The 22410-nt window shown below is 34.5% G+C and overlaps 1 protein-coding gene across 1 annotated transcript in view; it reads right to left on the bottom strand.

Moving 5' to 3' along the window:
- Positions 1-22410, bottom strand: part of LOC149961990 (multidrug resistance-associated protein 1-like) — a 56879-nt gene that overhangs the window by 12660 nt on the left and 21809 nt on the right. The window contains exons 2-8 of the mRNA XM_090178000.1: positions 18946-19122; positions 17467-17580; positions 16748-16885; positions 13578-13718; positions 12575-12636; positions 12006-12146; positions 2015-2164 (exon numbers count right to left, since the gene is read on the bottom strand). Of these exons, the coding sequence (XP_090034126.1) occupies positions 2015-2164; positions 12006-12146; positions 12575-12636; positions 13578-13718; positions 16748-16885; positions 17467-17580; positions 18946-19122 (923 nt within the window). The remainder of the gene's footprint in view (positions 1-2014; positions 2165-12005; positions 12147-12574; positions 12637-13577; positions 13719-16747; positions 16886-17466; positions 17581-18945; positions 19123-22410) is intronic.

Below are 22410 nucleotides of genomic sequence, written 5' to 3'. Positions count from 1 at the left end.
TCCAATCTTAAACTTTGCACTAGTTAATTTAAATGCTTATAAAAAAGGCAAAACCTTCATTAAATTATAAATTTCGTGTACTAGAAAACGCCAAATTGCTTAAAATAATACTTAAACAATTTATTTTTATCTCACCATTTCATGTTTGCATGCTATATCTTATTTCCTAAGCCACAAAACGAAATTTCCAATGAAATTTCAAGACATTTTTTTCGATAATTTTAGTTGTTTTATTTCAAGACTTGCTGTATAATCTGTCGCGCTGTAAATATTTAGTAATAAATTGCATGTTTTAGGGTATGTTTAAGGCTTCAAAATGAGACCAATTTTGCGCTTTGGCATCAAAGAATAAATTTTCAATTAAATATTTTTCAAAAGTGTCCAAACTTCGCCATGTCCATTCTTACCCTCACTCACCCTAGATTGGTTTGCTGAAAAGTTAGATTTAAGCTATTCGACTATTCTTACCATTTTACATCGGAGTTAATACCACCCCTACCACATCCACCTCAATCAAGCATTACACGATGAAGATTTAATGATACCGCAAGACTTATGTCGTAACATACGTCATCATAATGAAAATGATCCCTTATCCTTAAGCCAGATACTTTTTATGACGAAGCTTCATTCCAAAGGGATGGTACTGTAAACCGTCATTATTAACATTAAATGTCCCAGCACAATTCCCATTGGTTAAGAAATAATAACCAACAAATTAGATGGCAGACAAATAATTTAGTTGGAATTATTGAAAAACAAATTATTGTACCTTTTTCCTTCGATTGGAACATCAAGGAACAAATTGACCTGAACTTTCTGCGTGACGCCTTTAGAATAATTAAAACTGGCAGTGGTTAAATATTGGCTTTGAATCTAATTTGATGGGGGGATCGTTTGTAAGATGACTACGTTACGATAAAAGTCTTGCAGTCTAAGGAAATCTTTATCGTTTAATGCTTGAAGGAGGTGGGTATGGAAGGGGGGGTATTGGTTTCGATTTAAATTGGTCAAAATAGTCAAATCGCTTACTTCCAACTCTCCATAAACCGATCTACAGCTAGAGTGAGGATTGGCGTGAAAAAGTGCTAGAACATCCTTATCTCCGGCTTCATTCCCGATGATGTGGCCAGTCCTTCGTTCACAGCCCTGTGCAACGAAACTTCCCCCAGCAAATAGGTTGTCTCTTATGACAGTGCTTTGAACTGAATGCCTTCTGTCTGAGAACAGTTTGACATAAAGCGTTGCTGCTTGTAGTCAATGCTCGTGAATTGCTCAACCACCAATATCCTTAGCGCTGGATCAGTAGAGGCCAACCAATTTCGTATAGCTGCCAAAGTCTTCTGATCTTACCGCAATCGATGTTCTTCTACGGGGATATGTGAAGGGCGTGGTTTACGAAACGGAACTGATACACTTAGATGACTTGAAGGACAGAATTCTAACCACCGAGGCCAGAATAGCTTCTAGAGTGCTTCACACTGTACGCCAACAAAGTATTACTCGAGCGCCGTTCATTTCCAACAAATATCATACACGTCTCTCGCTGTTTACATTTGAAGGTTCGTCTGCTCAGAGAGCCGACTGCGAAATAACAAAAAAATTACCCGACACAACTAGCGGAGGTCAAGTGACCCCCGCTCTTCCATCACCTAAGTCTCATGTAAATCAATTTCTACAAAAAAATATTCCTCTCTCACGAGTCTCTCTCTTAGCCAATGAGATAGCGTCGACATAACGTCCGTCCGTCAGCACACTTGAAGCTACGAGCGCTTTAAGAAAATGGCGCTACCCTAGTTTTCAATTTCCGATTCGAAAATAATTTATTTTAAAATTAGAAATGAATTATATTTTTTTTCGAATATATTAGTATATTGCAATTTGAACGGACTTTTCAAGGAACCTAACATTAAAAAAGGAAGTAATTTTCGTTCAAGTGTTGGTTTGATTTTTTCGAGGATTTTTTCCACCCTGTATAATAAAATCTCATGGAATTTATAAAACCAAAACCTACTTGATAATTAATGGTAAGATCAAAGAAAGAATGTCAGCGCCCAGTTGTACAAAAGCAGTAAATATCAACGATGGCCCAAACGCCTTCAAAAGAGCACTTTCTATATTGAAAATTGATGTTTTTTTTTTAAATTCCTCTTTTTCATCTGCACTGTTAATATAAAAAACATAATCAGTAAAACGTTGCTATTCCATGTAAACTTCTACTCTATTAAGCACGCTGAGAATTTGAAGCAGTTGTTGTTGTTGGGGAACTAGTGCTTAGCCGTGGCAGGGCTAGCCCTGGGGAACTAGTGCTTCTACGCTGATGCCGGTCTCCTGTCCAGCTGTGAAAAAGGCCTAGTTCCTGTTGCAATTGCAGCTTTTAAAATATATTATTACGTTCCAATGTATATATGCATTTGACTGGGATCAGTTACCTTAATATTAAACGCGTTAACATAATTAAATTTTTCCAAGTTCCATAGAAATAACAGTCAGAAATTGTGCAATTGTTTTATTTCCATTTAGGTGTGTCACAATAATCTGATTGCCACAGCGATAAGATCAGACGAGACATATACTCAGGAATAGGCATGCCGTCCAGCGAATTAAATACTTTTTTGCTATTTTTACACTTCTTTCCTTTGGAATTTCAATTGGATGGGTAAATCATATTAAACTGTGTTAAGCTAGATTTAGTATACCCGAGGTTAATTTTTAACCTGCAATTCTAACTGTTTAGTTTCAAGGCTAAATATTAACTAAATTCATGTATTTTATGACCTTAATATGCATGCAAAAACTGAATGCCTAATTTTTTTAATTCCCCAAACACTTCCGTCAATGAAGTTGAAACAAATATAAGTATCCTCTATGGGAGACAAACGTATTCAATAAAAGAGCACCAAGAGATTTCTTTGAAAGCAACACGCGAGAACGTCTTTTTTTCACTTTCAGTCTGTAGTAGATATAGTTTCAAGACAAAATGTGCCAGAGGAAATGGGGAGAGCTGTCGTAGTTTTACGCGAAAAGAAAATCTTACAAACGTATCATTCGTTTATTATTTAAAAATCTTGTTGTGGCATTAACAAAATTTCATTATTTTTTAAATAAAATTAAAGTTTTAAATGAATTTCGGTAAATGGAAAACAGTGGGTTATTTCGCTTTTGTGTCGGATCATTAGAAACAAACCCAGGGCTGTAACCATAAGGGGTGCCACTCCGACCGTGCCCTACCTAGAATTTTGAGATGAAATTGAAATCTCAGGAAAATGCCCTACCCGGATATTTTGGTGATAATTAAAGTTTTTCACTTGTACGCATTTTAATTTTTATTTTTTCGTTCAAAAAAATTAGCAATTAGCAATATAAAAAAATAAAATTTAAAAAAAAAATAAAAATAAAAATTTTAAATATTTGTCGAACCATTGCAACCATAGTCTATAAATCTCTCTTCGTCGTTACACCAGATATACAAAGATATTTTTATCGTGTGAGTTAAACGGTGTTTACCTACCCCACTCGAAAAGTTAAGATTCTGAACTTGCAGTAAATCTAACGCAAACGGGGAGCCCGTCACTCGTTACAGGCATAGCTGCACAGCAAGACTTGGTCTCGCGTTCAGTCTCACCAAACGTTTAGTTTGGCCTTAGTCTCGTCTCGGTCTCACAATAATTTCCCAAAAACACGAGAGTTCGTCGAGGGCTCATAGTTTTTTTTCCTAACTACGAGAGCTCGTCTCGGGCTCATAGATATTTTCCTAACTACGAGAGCTCTTCTCGGGCTCATAGATATTTTTCTAACTACGAGAGCTCGTCTCGGGCTCATAGTTTTTCTCCTAACTACGAGAGCTCGTTTCGGGCCCATAGTTTTTTTTTCCTAACTACGAGAGCTCGTCTCGGGCTCATGGTTTTTTTCCTAACTACGAGAGCTTGTCTCGTGCTCATAGTTTTTTTCCTAACTACGAGAGCTCGTCTCGGGCTCATTGTTTTTTTCCTAACTACGAGAGCTCGTCTCGGGCTTATAGTTTTTTTTCCTAACTAGGAGAGCTCGTCTCGGGCTCATAGTTTTTTTTCCTAACTACGAGAGCTCGTCTCGGGCTCATAGTTTTTTTTTCTAACTACGAGGGCTCGCATCGAACTCATGAATTTTTTTTAAACACGGGAGCTCGTCTTGGTCTCATATTATTTTTCTCCTAAACACAAGAGCTCCTCTCGAACTCATTCCTCTCTATAAACATTGGTGCTTTGTATTGGGCTGATACTTATTTCTGTTACTAACAAGGGCTCATCTCAGTCTAATACGAATTTGCATAACTCGCGGGGCTCATTCCAGTCTTTTAATATATCTTTTAATTCTTATGATTTATATATCAATATGAAAAAAAAAAAAGTCAAACGAAACAGCCGGGCGAACAGGCTTGGTACTTTCTTCACTACAACAATCTCCGAAAATTCTAGAAGGTATACTACTTTGGAACAATCAGAAAACGACTGGGCTAAATCACCCCCAGTAGCACGTAGGCGCCGAAATACAGTTGGTTAAGAGTTCATGTGTCGGGTAAGTTTGTAGACGTTAAAAATTACAATTGGCCGACTATTCAAATAACTGTCGGCGGTATACTTGTTTCGGGCCTGATTACCGACAGTCGGCCGACCGTTACATTGAAGGTGGGTCATTCCATGACAAAACGCCTGCCACAGAACACCCGACCCCTTTCGATTTTGCCCAAATTTTGTATACAGGGTTTTTTGGGCCTAGGAAAACGATTTTGACAGTTTCATAACGATCGGTTCAGCCGTTTACGAGATACAGCATACGCGTTTTTTCAAAAGTACGCCTTGACCCCCTAAATGTTTTCTACTATATCTTAAGACATAATTATCGCAAAATCACATGTAATACCTCATTTTAAAGACAATGCGCACCCTAATATGAATATTTAATCAGAGTTGTCATTTGACGTAAATGTCATTAAAATCTGGGCCTTTAAATAATTTGACCTTTGACCTTGCCCAGACACCTCAGTCGTAGGTCAACGATTTTAGCATTTTTAAAATTCCCACTATCGAATACATAATAATCACTCAAAATCTCAAAGTAATATTTGTAGTTTTCGAGATATTAATTTTTGAAATTTACCCCTCAAATTAATGAAAATGCTATTTTATACACGAAACTAGTTGACCTACTAAATAAATTAAAAATATTATTATTTTGGTAATTTTGAGTTTAGAATATCAAATACACTAATTCTTAAATTAAGTTGAGTTATTTACATATTATTTTTAGTTTTGCATGTTATCTGTAGACAGAAGACATCACTAAATTGCTTGTCCTTAGTATAGTCTGGCGTTCAATATTATTGTAGCGTATCTTACTGCACCCTAAAATGGAAATGTGCTAGATATCTCAAGAAAACCCAATATTGCTCTTAGTCATATCGATTACGTTTTTAATAACGTAAAAATGTTTTAATATCTTTTTAATATATAATAGTTATAATTGAGTAGTTAAATATATTAACAGCGATAATTGAGTAGCGAAATAGAATTTATTTAACTGTATATTCTCGAACAAAGCCCTGAAATGGATCGAAATTGTTCGTTTTGGAGAGACAGTAGTAAATGTCATTTGCAAACACTTTCGAAAACAGTTGGTATCAACAACCATCTGTCCGAGGATGACAAATTAGTTCTTAGCAGCCGAACAGCTATACCTATGTCCAAAATAAGAAACATATGTCGTCACCATGAAGAACTTTTATGAAAAGGTATTCAACGAGTCAAAAGAAGTGTATGAATCCTTTTGGGACTCACGACGCTGAAAGAAAGAGTGGACTAAAAACTATTTCATTGGATTTGTTCAAAAAATTAAAGTTACGAGGAATTGAAGTTATCGCTGGAAATAAGTTGTGCATCCAGTGTTTTATGTCTGCTGGAAAAAAAGTAAAGGATGAACTCCAAATACAGTTGGACGTTTCAGAAGTTCACACTGCACAAGAATCACAAGAAAGCGATTCTTTTTCATTTAGTCAACCTTGTTCATCGGGAGATGCGACGCAAGACGACAAAGCTATAGCTTTAGTGGCAGTTAACGAAACTCTAATAAACTTGGGAGAATCTCCTGTTAAAAGAAGTAAGAAATATATTCAATTTGAAAGAATTTATATATGTATACATATATAAATACATATATTTTTTAACTTTTGTACAGAAGGTTTGTCATCTCGCCAAAAAACAATTCTAAGCAGGACTAAGTTAAACGCTGTGAACAATTCATTGAAACGCAAATTAGAAGAGTCAATGGAAATTTATCTTGATGAAACAGACGATAATATGGTTACGGACGATGTTTTTAGAAAGCTCGAAGAACATCGATTATATGAGAATATTTTGAACGAACTGAGAGAGAAATTCAATAACTCCAAGACATCATACGGCGAAAAGCTTCAGATCCTGACCTTGTCACCATTTGGAATACAACGCACAATGGAGGAATTTGGAGCACCAGAATACATGGTCAAACGAAGCAGGAATCTTAAATCTAGTCAAGGAATTCTTTCGCTACCAGAGAAACAATCGAAGGGATTAATATTGACCGAAGACGTTAAATCAAAGGTCGTTGAATTTTACGAAAATGACGATAACAGTCGTATGACACCTGGACAAAAGGAGTCTGTGTCAGTTAGAAACCACGAGACAGGTCAAAAAGAACATCATCAAAAGAGGCTTGTACTGCTGAACCTGAGAGAGCTCTATAACAAATTCAAGGAAGAGCATGATTTGACGTTAGGATTTTCGTCATTTTGTTATCTACGACCACCTTGGTGTGTATTAGCAGGTTCGTCAGGTACACATTCAGTGTGTGTCTGCACCTATCACCAAAATGTCAAGCTAATGATATCAGCTCTACCGTCTCCTTGTCCTTTAAAATGTGATATCGATTTCATGGCGCTCACCGTGTGTGACACTCAAAACAGGAATTGTATGATGAGGGTGTGCAAGGACTGTCCTGGGAAAAATGGTCTACTTGAAAATGAATATTTAACGAACCTTTTAGAAGATTTTGAAAATATAAAGTTCATGCAATGGGTGACAACTGACAGCACAAAACTCATGACCTTGAGCGAGAGTGTTGAAAACTTTTTCGACTCTTTGGCCATTAAACTACTTGAACTAACGCGTCATCATTACACATCTAAGTCGCAATCTAATTATCTTAAAAACCTCAAAAAAACTCTAAAACCTGGTGACGTAATTGTTCTCGGTGATTTTGCGGAGAACTATTCCTTCGTAATTCAAGACGAAGCACAAGGGTTCCATTGGGACAATTCTCAAGCGACAGTGCATCCCTTCGTAATCTACTTCAGGGTAGTCGAAAACGGAGAACTTAACCACTTAAATTTTTGTATTATCAGTGATACCAGAACACATACAACCAATACTGTTCACAGTTTTTTAACTTATCTAATTCCAAATATAAAAACACATGTTCCTAATGTTAGAAAGCTAATTTATTTTACGGATGGATGTGCTGGACAGTATAAAAACAAATACAACTTTTCTAATCTCTGTTGCCACAAACAAGATTTTGGTTTGGACGCTGAATGGCATTTTTTTGCCACATCTCATGGCAAGGGATCTTGTGACGGAATTGGCGGAACAGTGAAGCGTAAAACAGCAAGAGTCAGTCTTCAGCGACCAGTGACTGGACAGATTTTGACTCCAACAGATATGTTTAATTTCTGCCTATCAAACTTCGAAAATATCAAGTTCATCTATGTTAAAAACGAAGAAATTGAGCGACAAAAGGAACTTTTAAAAGAAAGGTTTTCTAAAGCCATAACAGTAAAAGGAACTCGAGGGTTTCATAAATTCGTTCCGAAATCGTAAAATGAAATCATGGTTTCTCCGTTATCTAATGACGATTCGCTAACCACAGTTAAGGTTTCGACTTTAGAATTGTCAGATACTCGAAATCAAGAGGCTGAAAACTTTAAAGTGGGAAATTTGGTAGCCAGCGTCTACAAAGGCCAACTTTACGTTGGATTAATTAAGGAAGTATCAGAAGAGTTTGGAGACTTCTTTGTAAACTTTTTGCGTCCCCCTGGTATTTCGGACAAATACACATGGCCCAGAAGGATCGATAGCAGTTGGGTGTCAAGTGAAAATGTTCTATGTGCAATTGAAATTCTTGTAGGTTTACCAAATTCGAAAGGCTATCAAATCAAAGAACACGATAAAAATAAAATTACCAAAGCCTTTTCCATGTATAAAGAAGTTTAAGCTGTTTTGTGTAAATAAAAAATTAATTGGTGTGTAAACTATAAAAATAAATGGTTTTGGTATTTCATTTTGTGTGTGGTGGGGTAAATTTCAAAAATTAATATCTCGAAAACTACAAATATTACTTTGAGATTTTGAGTGATTATTATGTATTCGATAGTGGGAATTTTAAAAATGCTAAAATCGTTGACCTACGACTGAGGTGTCTGGGCAAGGTCAAAGGTCAAATTATTTAAAGGCCCAGATTTTAATGACATTTACGTCAAATGACAACTCTGATTAAATATTCATATTAGGGTGCGCATTGTCTTTAAAATGAGGTATTACATGTGATTTTGCGATAATTATGTCTTAAGATATAGTAGAAAACATTTAGGGGGTCAAGGCGTACTTTTGAAAAAACGCGTATGCTGTATCTCGTAAACGGCTGAACCGATCGTTATGAAACTGTCAAAATCGTTTTCCTAGGCCCAAAAAACCCTGTATACAAAATTTTGGCGAAATCGAAAGGGGTCGGGTGTTAAAATTAAAAAAAACTAGGTCGTTTTGTCATGTTATACAGCCGACAGTCAAGAACTTTGGTCGATAACATTTTATTTTTAATTTAGTTAGCTAAAGGCTGGCCGAGATATTTAAAAAGTGCCTCTCTCTATTCTTAAATGTCTACAATGTTTTTTTTTTCTGCTTCCCCGTGCGTAGAGTAAATTCTACGAATTGTAGCCGTCTACTGACCGAAATATAAAATAATTATTTCATAACAATCACTATAGTAATGCTTAAGCATAGGCTTAACAGACGACTGATACGCAGTGTACCCCCTTAGCAAACGCTATAACTTCAGCGTCGCTGCGCCACCTAGCAGCGTGAGAAATAAGACGGTGGCAGTGAGCAAATGACCAGTTAAAGAATTGCTCGGAGCAGTTTATTAATTAAATCGGAGGGGGGTTAGTTAATTCGAGGTGTTTTATATTTTTGTTAGTAATTTGTAAAATACTAAGTTATAAGTTTTTGTTCACTTCAATTTGAATTAACCCTATTGAAAACAGTTAAAAGTTAAAACACGATAATCTTATGTAGCAGACGGCATTCACTGGTCCAAGGTTAGTAAATTTTAGTTATTAAAGGTTGCCTCTATACGCTGTGGTTGCTAAGGGCTAAGGCTGGCTACTTTGTTGCTAACGAAAATCGTGACGTCACTGAGATTAGATCCTATTAAAAACCAATGGGATCTCATCTGGGTGACGTCAGCAACAGACGAATTTTTGAGGCAATCTAATAATTCTTTCAAACCGTTTCTCGATCGAGACCCCGTTGGTCAAGGTCCAGTTTATTTATTCTAAGCCATGAGGGTCACTGGTCACATGTACACTTTAAAAAAAAGTCCTAATTTCCCACCTAGACTAGTTTCGGTTATCGAGGATAGGAAGGGAGGTGAAGTAGGTGGAATTAACGCGCCAGCATCTTTGTAAGACGTGTAAATGGCGGTAAGATGACGGCCGCTACGTCAAGGGGGTCTCATGTACGAAAAAATGCATATTGGCCGAACCAGGTGACGTCACCTGTAACTTTGAGAAGGTTAGCATTTTCCGAACCAGTGATGTAGAAGGCTGAGTATCAGACCTAGAATCAGAAAACGCGTTAATCAAAACCCCCTTTTCGAGGCAACCTTTTCTAGTTTAAATTTTGCCAACCATGCGCTACGTGCTGCCGCCATTTTTCCGAATTTTCCCCACCGAGCCGTCTAAAGACCTTTTGGGGCCATGGTCTAAAATTATTTCTTAAGACCTTTGCGATCCTCAATGGTCAGCCTTTGTATGTCCGTTGTCTAAATTCAACTACACAATAATCAAACCAATGCTTTTAATTTCAAAAGTATAAGATGGTCCTACTGAAAATAAGATTTTTACTGACAGGGACTCGCTGTTAGGTTTTAGAAATTGTTGGTACCGTATGATGCGCGGTGTGGCAATGAGTCAAATTACTTTAGACGTAACTAAAAGATACATAATATTAAATGAGTATAAATAATATTTAATTAACTAATCAATTATCCCCAGAGTAGAGGCGGTATGGATGGCCTTTCCGGGGCCACAAACTGGCTGGAGGCCCTGGGCTGTAGCCCAGGTAGCCCATGCCTTAAGGCGCCCTGCCGAGCGTGCGCTTAACTTTTTACAAGGATACTGGCGCGTTCATGCCTCCGACTTCGTCTTCCTTTCTAAGTTTCTATCCTCCTTGGTTTCAGTATCGAATTGATTAGACGATTGTTTAAAGACTATTTAAGCGACGTAGTGACGGACCGAATATTCAGCGTTCAGGTGTGGGAGAAATAGTCACATCGCAAGTAGACTATTTTTACCTGTTAAGGATATATTCCCAACTGTCCGTCTTATTGAGTTATTAAAGACAGAATATATTTAGGGTTTTTTCGACCTGTTGCTTACATAGTCACTTATAAGAATTTTTAGAAGTTTTCTTAACTTTTCTCGACTTTTCTTCTTTTAGGTTTCAGCCGTCTGCTTTAAGGCATGCACGATTTTAGTAAGCTAGGCTCTAAAGAGTAAGAATTTATTAGTTGGGCGAGTTTCGTTATTCATTTGCTGCGTTAAATATTTAATTAATAAATGAAACTTTACTAAATTGAATTTGTTTAATACTTCTGGGCGATTTCCTGGGAAGATGATTTATTAAAGCGTCTATTACGTAAACTTCGTATTAACCCTGTAGGCCAGAGCTCTCTTCCCACGGCCAACTGTGATCACGCGCTGTTCGAGCAATAGTTATAATATGGCACACCAAAGTTTAGCGCAAACAGCACGTAATCCGAGAGAACAAAAGCGGAACGGTTACGGCACGTGTTGCTCAGCGTCGCAGCGCTCCCTAGTGGCCAAGGGAAAAATAATCGTGCAAAAACGGGACACATAACCGTCTCTTAAAATTAAAAGGTCTCATAACGGGGTTGTTACAAAAATATGGTATCAGCTCGGATTATATAAAATTACTCAGTGCAGGCTCACAGCAATTTACTATAATTTAGTGGTCTCATCTCGAGATCACAAAAATACGCTATCTTAAAATGGTCTCATCTCGGTCTCAAATTAAAAAACCAAAACGTTTTGGTCTTTTCTCGGGCTCGTATCATTCTCATAATAAAGCTTGAGCTCATTCTCATAATAAAGCTTGAGCTCAGTCTCAAATCGAGCTCGGGCTCTTAGTGTGAGACGAGCCCGTTCAGCCTTGGTTACAGGCTCTAATTGACTGCCCATTGCGCATTGGACGACAGATTAAAAACAGTATTATTTTCATCAATTTAAAAATAAACATTGCGGAGCGCCTCGCTCGGTCATACTTCGCCACTAAAAACAGTGCCCTACTAGTTCCCTATTCAAATTTTAAGGCTGGTTACGGCGCTAAACAAACCTGATCACCTTGCTGTATCTTCAGAATAAAAATCGGAAAAATGTCTAGATTCTATATCTACCAGGAATTTTAACATTGAAAACTTCTGTTTCATGATTAAACATAAAAAATGAAGTTAATTACGTCGTTAAACGAGGTTTTTGTTAATCTTATAGAAATGTATATTATCAATGCAAATTTTTACGCCAAAACGATGAGTAGTCCAGTCGTAATCGTCCAAAACGTATTATTATAAATATAGTAAAACAAGGAATACTTTCCCTCAGAAAAAATTTGGAAAATGACATAATTTTAAGTTGCTCTTACTTTTTTGTTTCCTTGGAAATTAGCGAATGATTGGACATATATTTCTCCAGTTGAAAATTTGTGTTCTTAACGATCAGATTTCGTTGCAATTTTGGTATGTCGGAGCTTTTAATTTCTCTTCTATATCCGATATATATTAAACTAAATGGAAAATAATAATTTACTGATCAAGGTTTTCCCAAAGGGCCATAACTCTTCTTATTTTAAAATTGAAAATTTCAATTGATGTGTGATGAATTTCGCCGAATAATTATTTTATGGTAGGAAACTTCTTGTATTTTCTGTTTATATTTAATCATAACCAATTAAAGAAATACAATTAATTAATCATTTCTTATTAAGAAACAAGATTCCACGTTTTATACAACAACTTGGAATCCAACACTAGCGATGAATTTAAATTTCACTCTGCTTATAAAATCAGGTTCTCTTGCTTTTCGGAGCGTATAGAACTTTTGTTAAATTATCACTACCAGTGGTCATCTTAAGCTTCTAAGAGTAAGTTTAAGCCGGTTGTTGGGACAAGAAAGCCTACTTGGCCTCTGCTAACTCAAAAAAGGTACACCTACTTGCTCATCCATGAAAAAGACAACTGTGAAATGAATGAAGCGTGCTCTTCGGGAGATTCCGTCTGTTCCAAATAAATGAACCATATTTATGACCGTGTTAAATTTATACACAGAAACACTACAACACAAATTAACATAGAATAAAAACCTTAAATAGTGCTATCACGAAGGTTTGCTTGAAGCAACTGTTTATCCAATTAAATATAAGGCGTTATTTACGGAAACTAATGTGTATCCGAAGTTTATCAAATCGATTAAGAGGATTCTTTGTAGCGATTTTGGTCTACATCACACGGCTTTTTTTAAGCTATCTGTTCAACTAAAAAATATAACTATCTCCGAAATGGATAAAGGAACCTATGTTCTCTTGGGTGAGAGCGAGAAATTGTGGCCAGAAAATAAAATCAACATTAATCTGCTATGAAGACGATAGGAAAACAAATAAAACTAGAGAAAACTACAGCTTCCATTTTTGGAATGTAGATGTTTTGGTAGAAGGGGTCCGAAACCAACATCAGATGCATGATGTTTCTTTGCTGGGAAATGAAACAGAAGCTAAGATCATATATAAAATTTAAATGTGGGCATCTTTATACAGCTTAAATGAGAGGCAATAAGCGTGTGTTCAAACTTATTTCAAAAAATAATATTTGAATTTTTTCTACTAAATATGTATTTTTGTTACACGAACTAGGCTAAACTTAAAAAATTAATTTTATTCAATTTACATAAATGGGATAGGTGATGAGTATTTTATTACCATAAGTAAATATTAAATAATCAATAAAGTTTCTGTTAACGCTTACATAAATAAGACAGATGCCTAATAGGACATAAAATTACATTGTGACCAAAGCCCACAAAGTCTAAATGACAGCTCGTAGAGATTTTCAATAAAAGAAACGCAACAATTTTAATACGTATTTGGAGTAAAACGAAGGCTGGAATTGGTAAATGGAAACCTACACAACATGAGTCTATTACGAAGATTATTATAACGAACCTCATCAGGAAGAAAGTCGGTGTTTGGCGGTTTTTCGTGTTGAGGTTTTGCATCTAACAATGAAGACAGAAAAAATAGCAACGCTTCTGAAGAAAATTCAGCAATACATAATGAAAATGTAATTACATTTTCTATATCGCCCTAAAATAAACCAAATTCAAAACAAGTTTAGAGTAATTTACATGGAGATACACATAATAAATAAAAAAGTAAAATTTATTTTAATGAAATAAATTCTATAGAAATTTTATTACGGTTATGTTTTTTCTTGCTCTTTTAAAGTTAGTTATTTCTTTACAAATATTTAAAATCCCTATTTTTGTCAAATATCGGATTAAGCAATATTGAAAGTTAAATGAAGTGTACCCAAAAATGTAAAAGTATAAAAGGCCTGTTTCAGTATTTCTCAATGAGGTTATAATAATATCAGTAATACTGATCAGCTAAGCTAATGACTAAGGAACTACAAAGGCTTAGAGACGAAAAAGTATCGCTAAATTGCGAGGAAGGGGGCGTGTCTCGTTGAATAACGATCCTTTTTCGAAAACCTGTGCCGCAGACATTTTAACGAGACGAAAAGTCTTGTATTTTCTACGTGAACTCTTTCCACGTAAATGTTTAAAACAAATAGAATATTTTTCGGGAAAATGGCGGCGGAGTTTTTTCGAGCTAACGTGATGAATCAAGGTGTAAACAATATCGGAACAATTGTCTGGGTGAAAATAAGGTATCGTGAGTGAACCAATAAAAAATATTTTTGGTAATATAAATCTAGCATTTACCCGAAACCACGTTTTATGTGCAACAAATTGGATTGGCCAAGGCCTGAATTTAAGGGTGCCCCATAGGTTTCTGCAGGTATAAATTCCATTAGAATGATGATTATTACCTTAAAAAAACGATGAGAAGAACATAGAAAAAACGATCTTTTCGATTATATATATTTAAAATGTCACTTTTGGATCAATTGTTTTATAAAGTAATCTAATTTCGGATCCTCATTATCATATACATGTACTGTATTTGTTTTGGAAAGACGACGAACTATAATCGACAGAGAACTCTCAAGTTGAGTCGAATAATATTTTTGTATTACCTGATTTTTTTTACATTTGCTCCTTTATTATAAAAGATATTTCAATTCGTAAAATATAAAAAAAATTAGCTATCATTTAAACCAAAGGGGGGGACACCTATCTTTTGACCTGATACCTAATTATAAAAACTCCCTAATATACTTAAAGAAATGTTAAATGAACCCCAAATTGCTTTCATGGGCAAAACATTACAAAAAGACTATAACCACTTTTGAAAAATATAAAAATTAAATTTCCCACCAAACTGATATTAAGAGAAAAACAAGCATGAAGATGTAGACAGTTCTGTTGGAAAATAACAAAAAACTTTGGTCAGCTGACGTTATTAAAGAAATTGTTTCACTGTTGTAGGAAGATTTTACATCTGAAAGCTAAGGAAAAGGTTATTAGAAATATTAATTAAATTTATTTTAAAGGGGTAGACATACTGCTGGTAAATATTCTTATGTTTCAGGGTTATTAATTATTCGTTGAAGGGGAGATCACTGAAGGGAAGCTAAATTAAATTTCAATTAAATAATGGTACCCCATTTTTCCAGAAATAATTTACCATTTCTATTTTAAGCCAAATTAAGGTAAGCACAGCTACACACGCTCGGTGGAATACTCATATAAGTACCGTGACACGCTCCACACTTGGCACACCAATAAAAACACCACTTATTCTGGCTGGTGGTGTGAAAACTGTTGGTGATTGCAGAAGGTACGCGGTTTTGTTAATTGTATCAAAATGTAATGTATATTTAACAATTCAAATTTTATATTTTAAGTAAATGAAGTACAGTTCGATGTACCTTCATTGCTGTAGTATCCATGCTATTGCCAGCACCTGCTATACCCAGAATTACAGTTTCGCCAATTAGTTTTACCACCCAAACCGCAAGTGATGTCAGCTCATTTTAAGTGACTGGACCAACCCAGTCGTTTTTATAGACCTAATAATTTCTTGTGCCTTCTTCTTCACTACACTTTTGAAGTAAGACCATTTGGTTCTTATCACAACCATTCTGACCACCGAAACTTCCTTAGGAATTTCATCCCAAGCTTTCGTTACGTCTTCGTTGGTGTTTTATTTTTTACTTATCCCCATTTCCCTGTTAATTAACCCTAATCTTGCCTCTAGTGCTGCTACAAGAGATATAGAGCTTCTATTTCCCAACCACATTAATTTTGATGCCTTTGCTAACTTTCTTGCCCAGATTTACTTTTATTTTTCGCCTTGTAATTAAGTCAATGTAAATATAATATATAAAATAAAAAATAAAAAGAAATACAATATAATATAATATAATATAATATACATTATAACCTGTTTCCCTCTTAAAATCAACTTGACATTCAACCACCAGAGGGCATTCTAGAACGTTTTTTAGAGTTTATTAAAAAGGATTAGACAATTTGATGAAAAATGGCAACTGAAATGTTGAGGTTTGGTAAATAGATTTTGAATTATAGGCGAATATAATATGGTGGCGAAAGTCGGCACTGCGGACTTTATGACTTTGGGGAGTTTCTATAAGACTATTCGATTATGAAATCTTTAGTTTCATAAATTTTTTTCCACAACTTTATGTCAAAAAATATTGAAGCCGTAATAAAAATATTGGTACTGCGATTGGGCAGAATCAACTGCTTAAACAATAAATTTACATAAGACCATTCTTACGAAGTTTGGTCGATTTGTTTTTCACGAGTTACTGGACTAGTATTGGAATTTGGATTTTGTCGATGTTTTTAATTTCTTTGGGTTTTTTTTTATTCAAAATTACGTTGCAGTTTTTCGTCGTATTTATCAAAAGTTTAATCTAATGTAGAAAAAATTGAGTTATTAAAGTTCCTTTTTCTCTTAAATGTGTTTAGCTTTGGTACTTTATTAAATCAATGATTTTAGCAGCTGGATAACAAAAAATTAATTAATTTTATTAATATAAACGAATTATAACTAAATACAAGTGAGCCAGATAATATTTGGTTTGTTTTTCTGCAAATACGGTATAATATGGTGCTAGGGCTATGTTGCTATGATAATAATGACAATGTTGCGTTTTGTCATTAATAAGAAAGAAGCCATACCTCATTTAACGTTGAGGAAATGATTGATCTGATTGAGATTATCCCGGTCAATGTTGAGAGGCACCAATATACAAATAAAAGTCCTGAGCGTCGAATGCCACGCGCACGCCCCGATAACACGAGAGAAAATGCTAAACCCTAAAATGAAAAGAAAGTATACGTGTCATACAATTCAAGATAATTAAAAGATATATTCCGACTGAAAGAACATTACTGAACAAATTTAAGATTTTTTCTGACATCACACACCGTTTGTAAGAACTTAAGGGTAAAAGACAAACATGGAAACAAGTCAACTACCGAAAGACAATTTTACTTAAAATTTGAAAGGTCAAAGGTTAATTATCTTTCTCCAATGATGAAAACTGATTATCTATCAATTATTTGTAATTATTTCAAATAATTATAAATATTTCCAAATTGACGACACCACGAGTTTAATTAAAATTTTGTTTGGATCTAATTAAACAAATGCATGCATTGTAATTGGATGAACTATACAACACATTTCGAAATATATAACTTTGTATTCCAACTTCAATAAACCATTAATTATTTTCTGTAAAATGCCAGGAACTTAAAAATTATGGGAAATTTTGAAAAATTATTTCGACGTGTTTTTATTCTGCTGCAATGAACCATTGTTCTTTTATTTAATCATAATTGCATTGAATCTTAATTAAAAATCTGCTTATTCAGAACAAAAAATAATAACTTACTTCAGTCAAAAGTTTGATTAATGAAGGAAGACTATGTATCAGGAAAGGTTGTTTCTGGTAAACGGGGTATGCTATTTTCAGTACATGGATGACTAAAAGTGCAACATTTGCAATCTATATATAATTAAAAAAGATAAAATTACGAGAATGCCAAGAAATATTTTAAGAAACACGTTCATCGATTCCTTTTCAATTATATATTTTTGATAATTCGTCATGAATAAACTTCTTGCCCACCTAATGAGTGCTAAGTGGTATTATTCGTATAATCTCAAATAAAAATTTATTTCCAAAAAAAAGAAGTTGATCTTTTTGACGTTTACTAGTTGTTCAGGCGAATGCACAGTGTTTTAAAGTGCACAAAGTTTGACAAAAATTCAAAAATGGTACATTACAAATAATAGGTACATTTTTTACAATAAGAAAATAATAGAGAGTGACGCAGCTTCAAAGGATTTTAGCTGCGACCCCTAGTGGTGAAGTTACTTTCCCTGAAAGAGCACAGGGTTCTCGTGGGTTTCATTCGATAGATCTTAGCGAAATTAGAACGTGGAAAAAAATTCACAGTAATACGTTATTTCAAACAATAGTTACAACTAGTTTAAGGGTTGGAAAAAGCCATTTTGGACCATGTGAACACGCGATTTTTACCGAGAGACGCGTGTAGATAACTACATTTTTTTCAACGATTATTAGTAAACGTTACAATTAGTACATTTAATAATTTTTTAAGTTTCCCTTCGCAACCTTTGGAGAAAGTTGGGCTTTTTAAAATTTAAAGAATATAATCGAAAAGGTAGGCTAGCAATCAATGGGCACCAAGAACACCCGACCTGTACCCGCTTGACTTTTTCTTGTGGGGTTTCATCTCGGAGTATGTTTATCACACGGCTGTCGACAACCAAGATGTCTTACGCCAAAGGATAATTGAAGCCTTCCGTTTGGGGACCTTGGTAAAGTTGTTGGTAAAATCAAACTCTGGCCGCAACAAAAAAGGAACTAACAACACTGGAATTAACTTTCATACAATTCGCGCTTTCGTGGCTGCAGGCGTCATTACAAGTACAATATAAGGTAGATTGCTGAAAATGTAGGCAAACTTTAGGAAATAACATCTTATCTATTAAAATATCCTTAATATATTGAAAGCTTGATTCATTATGCAAAATATGTCAGTCGTTATCATGAAAAAGCTGATCGGTTAAAATCGCTTCCAACCCTTTTTAGATAATCGCTAAACTTTACAACCATACTATTTTATCGTGGTACCCTAAATAAGTATCGCATTTTCTCTGGTTCATAGCGCAAAAGCGGATGGAGATTTGATTCAAATTTCCAAGTGGTTTTAACGATTACTCTGCACAACTCTCAAATTAAATTAAATATTAAGATGTTAAAATCTAAACATAATTCCGTACTTTTAACATAAAAATCTATGTTAACTAGGTGCACCACACTTAAGAAAAACGCTCCACTTACCATTTTACTTATATTCAGAATTGTCCATGGAATTTGAGCTCTTTTCGATCGCCTGAACGTATGAATTTCCGGAAGAAGGAAAATCCACAGAAATGCGCATGGAACCCAAACCAGAACGGTGTGTTGGAAACATGGTGTGAAATCCGGATTGGAAGTATACCAAGTCAAATTTGAATCCTGAAAATATTAAATAGCGTTACTTTTCCGTCCAGATCGAACTAGATGCAGCCGTATAATAGTATAACTAACATAATCAAAAACGTTCAACTTCAAATTGGAAAATAACTACAGTTTCAATAATTAATAAGTATTTACCAAATAAACGTTATTTAAGCTTACAGTGTGTTTCAATGTTCAACAGGAATTGGCTTTAAGGAACAGCTTACGGATAACTGATTTAAATGGTCACAGGCATAACAAAATTTTTTAGTTACACTAAAAGAAACTTCTGACAAAATTTTTAAACGCAAATCCAACTCTTGTTAAAGCAAATATCAAAGACTATAATTTCATCAGAATTAATATTTTGGCGCTACTTTAGGGGCCGTTACGCCCCCCACCCCTGCAACTAAATCAGCTGTGATATTCTTCTTAGACTACATCGCAGATAGTTTTCCGTCAAGTATTTTGGAAATACCACTTCATTGGATAAATTGAAGAACTAATCTGGTGCACAGTTTGATGCGAGTTAAATAACAACTAAACATGAAACACTTCTTATTAAGGTGAAAATTGCGCTAACTCCGAAATTTTAATTTCAATAATGATATAATTATATGAGTAAATAATTTATTAATTTGGTACGGCTTACGCACACTTAGAGAAAAATGTTCTGAAAAAATTACAGGCACTTTCTGGAGACACCAGATTCTAGAAAACCCCTCCATATTTTACATAAATCTGTCTGAAAGTACTCAAGATTCTTTCTTTACAATTTACATATTTATTAATTTCCCAAATTACAGACCCATTTCTGTAAATTCAACAGTTATCATCTAATGAGTTTTTTACAGAAATAATTATAAATTTTACAATTTGGTTCTGCATTCAAAACCATAATTTTTTACAGAAACGGAGACAAAAACTATCGAAATTACAGACATTTTCTGGCAGAACATGATGTATGTTGATTTCAGTAAAATTAACAGATAAAACGGCTCGTAAAGTTTGATATATTCAGTGTTAAATTACTTGGTATGCCGTTAACCTCAATTACTTTAACGTTTTTTAACTTTATTGTGCGTTTCAGTGTTTAAACCAAATGCCATTTAACTAGTTTATTATGGATTTAACAATTCGTATTTAAGTGAATTTATTTATAATATCACCTGTAATTTTACCTGATTTTATTTGCGTTGGTATGATATCAAAGATATAATTTCCGCCAGAGATTCCAACTATAGATAGGTTACGCGCATTAAGGGCTTAGACCTCTGGTTATCTCCGAAAATTGCCGATATCAGTAGAACTAATATACAACTTTTTTGCCCGATATCTGAGCGGACAATTGCAATGTATAGTGACATTTTTCACAATAATTGTGTAGAGTTTTCTTATTCATCGAAAAACCTTTATGTTTGGGCATCGGTTGAACTTCATAACTAGCCCCCTAAATCTCACTCATTTCAAAAACTAATAAATGCATTAGATTCGTCTCATTTTCTCCATTATACAACACTATAATTAAATTTTGCTCTAGAAATAGGCTTTAAAATAATTTAATTTTAATTGGGGGCCAACTTCATAACTATTATCCCCCCAATCTCACTTATTTCAAAAACTAATAAGTGCATTAGATTGTTCTTATTTTGCTCCATCATAAAACCCTACAATTAAATTTTGCTCTAGAAATAGTTTTTGAAATAATTTAATTTTAATTGTGGGGGCAACTTCATAACTATCCCCCCATTTAACTCATTTCAAAAACTAATAAGTGCATTACATTCGTCCCATTTTGCTCCATTATACAACACTGCGATTAAATTTTGCTCTGGAAATTTGTTTTGAAATAATATAATTTTAATTGCGGGGGCCAACTTCATTACTATCCGCCTCATCTCTATCATTTCAAAAACTAATAAGTGCATTAGATTCGTCTAATTTTGCTCCATCATACAATCCTACACTTAAATTTTGCTCTAGAAATAGGTTTTGAAATAATTTAATTTATTTGGGGGGGGGGGCAACTTCATAACTATCCCCCCTCTCACTCATTTCAAAACTAATAAGTGTATTAGATTCGTCTGATTTTGCTCCATTATAAAACACTACATATAAATTTTGCTCTAGAAATAGGTTTTGAAATAATTTAATTTTTAATTGAAGGGGCAACTTTATAACTATCCCCCATCTCACTCATTTCAAAAACTAATAAGTGCATTAGATTCGTCTCATTTTGTTCCATCATACAACCCTCCAATTAAATTTTGCTCTAGAAATAGGTTTTGAAATAATTTTATTTTAATTGGGGGGCAACTTCATAACTAGCCCCCTTAAATCTCACTTATTTTAAAAACTGTTTAGTGCATTAGATTCGTATCATTTTGCTCCATAATACAACACTAAAATTAAATTTTGCTCTAGAAATAGGTTTTGAAATAATTTAATGTTAATTGTGGGGGGAACTTCGTAACTGTCCCCCCCATCTAACTCATTTCAAAAACTAATAATTGAATTAGATTTGTCTCATTTTGCTCCATTATACAACACTGCAATTAAATTTTGCTCTAGAAATGGTTTTGAAATAATTTAATTTTAATTGTGGGGGCAAATTCATAACTATCCCCCCTCTCACTCATTTCAAAACTAAAAAGTGCATTAGATTCGTCTCAATTTGCACCATCATACAACCCTTTAGTTAAATTTTGCTCTAGAAATAGGTTTCGAAATAATTTTATTTCAATCGAGGGGGCAACTTTATAACCAATCCCCAATCTCACTCATTTCAAAAACTAATAAGTGCATTAGATTCGTCTCATTTTGCTCCATCATACAACCATTCAATTAAATTTTGCTCTAGAAATAGGTTTTGAAATAATTTTATTTTAAGTGTGGGGGCAACTTCATAACTGCCCCCTCCCCAATCTCATTCATTTCAAAAACTAATCAGTGCTTTAGATTCGTATCATTTGGCTCCATTATACAACACTACAATTAAATTTTGCTCTAGAAATAGGTTTTGAAATAATTTAATTTTAATTGTGGGGGCAACTTCATAACTATCCCCCCATCTCACTCATTTCTAAAACCAATAAGTGCATTAGATTCGTCTCTTTTTGCTCCATCGTACAACACTACAATTAAATTTTGCTCTAGAAATAGGTTTTGAAATAATTTAATTTTAATTGCGGGGGCCAACTACATAACTTGCCTTCCTCAATCTCAGTCATTTCAAAAACCCAATTCGCCGAGGCGGCCAGTTTGCACGGACCCCCTCCGTTAGCCTGAGCCGAAGCTCAGTTTCTA

This window comes from Leiobunum rupestre, chromosome 1 (genome assembly GCF_980474605.1).
Source record: "Leiobunum rupestre chromosome 1, qqLeiRupe1.1.hap1, whole genome shotgun sequence".
In the NCBI taxonomy this organism is placed as follows: domain Eukaryota; kingdom Metazoa; phylum Arthropoda; class Arachnida; order Opiliones; family Sclerosomatidae; genus Leiobunum; species Leiobunum rupestre.
This window is presented reverse-complemented; position numbering and strand designations above follow the sequence as displayed.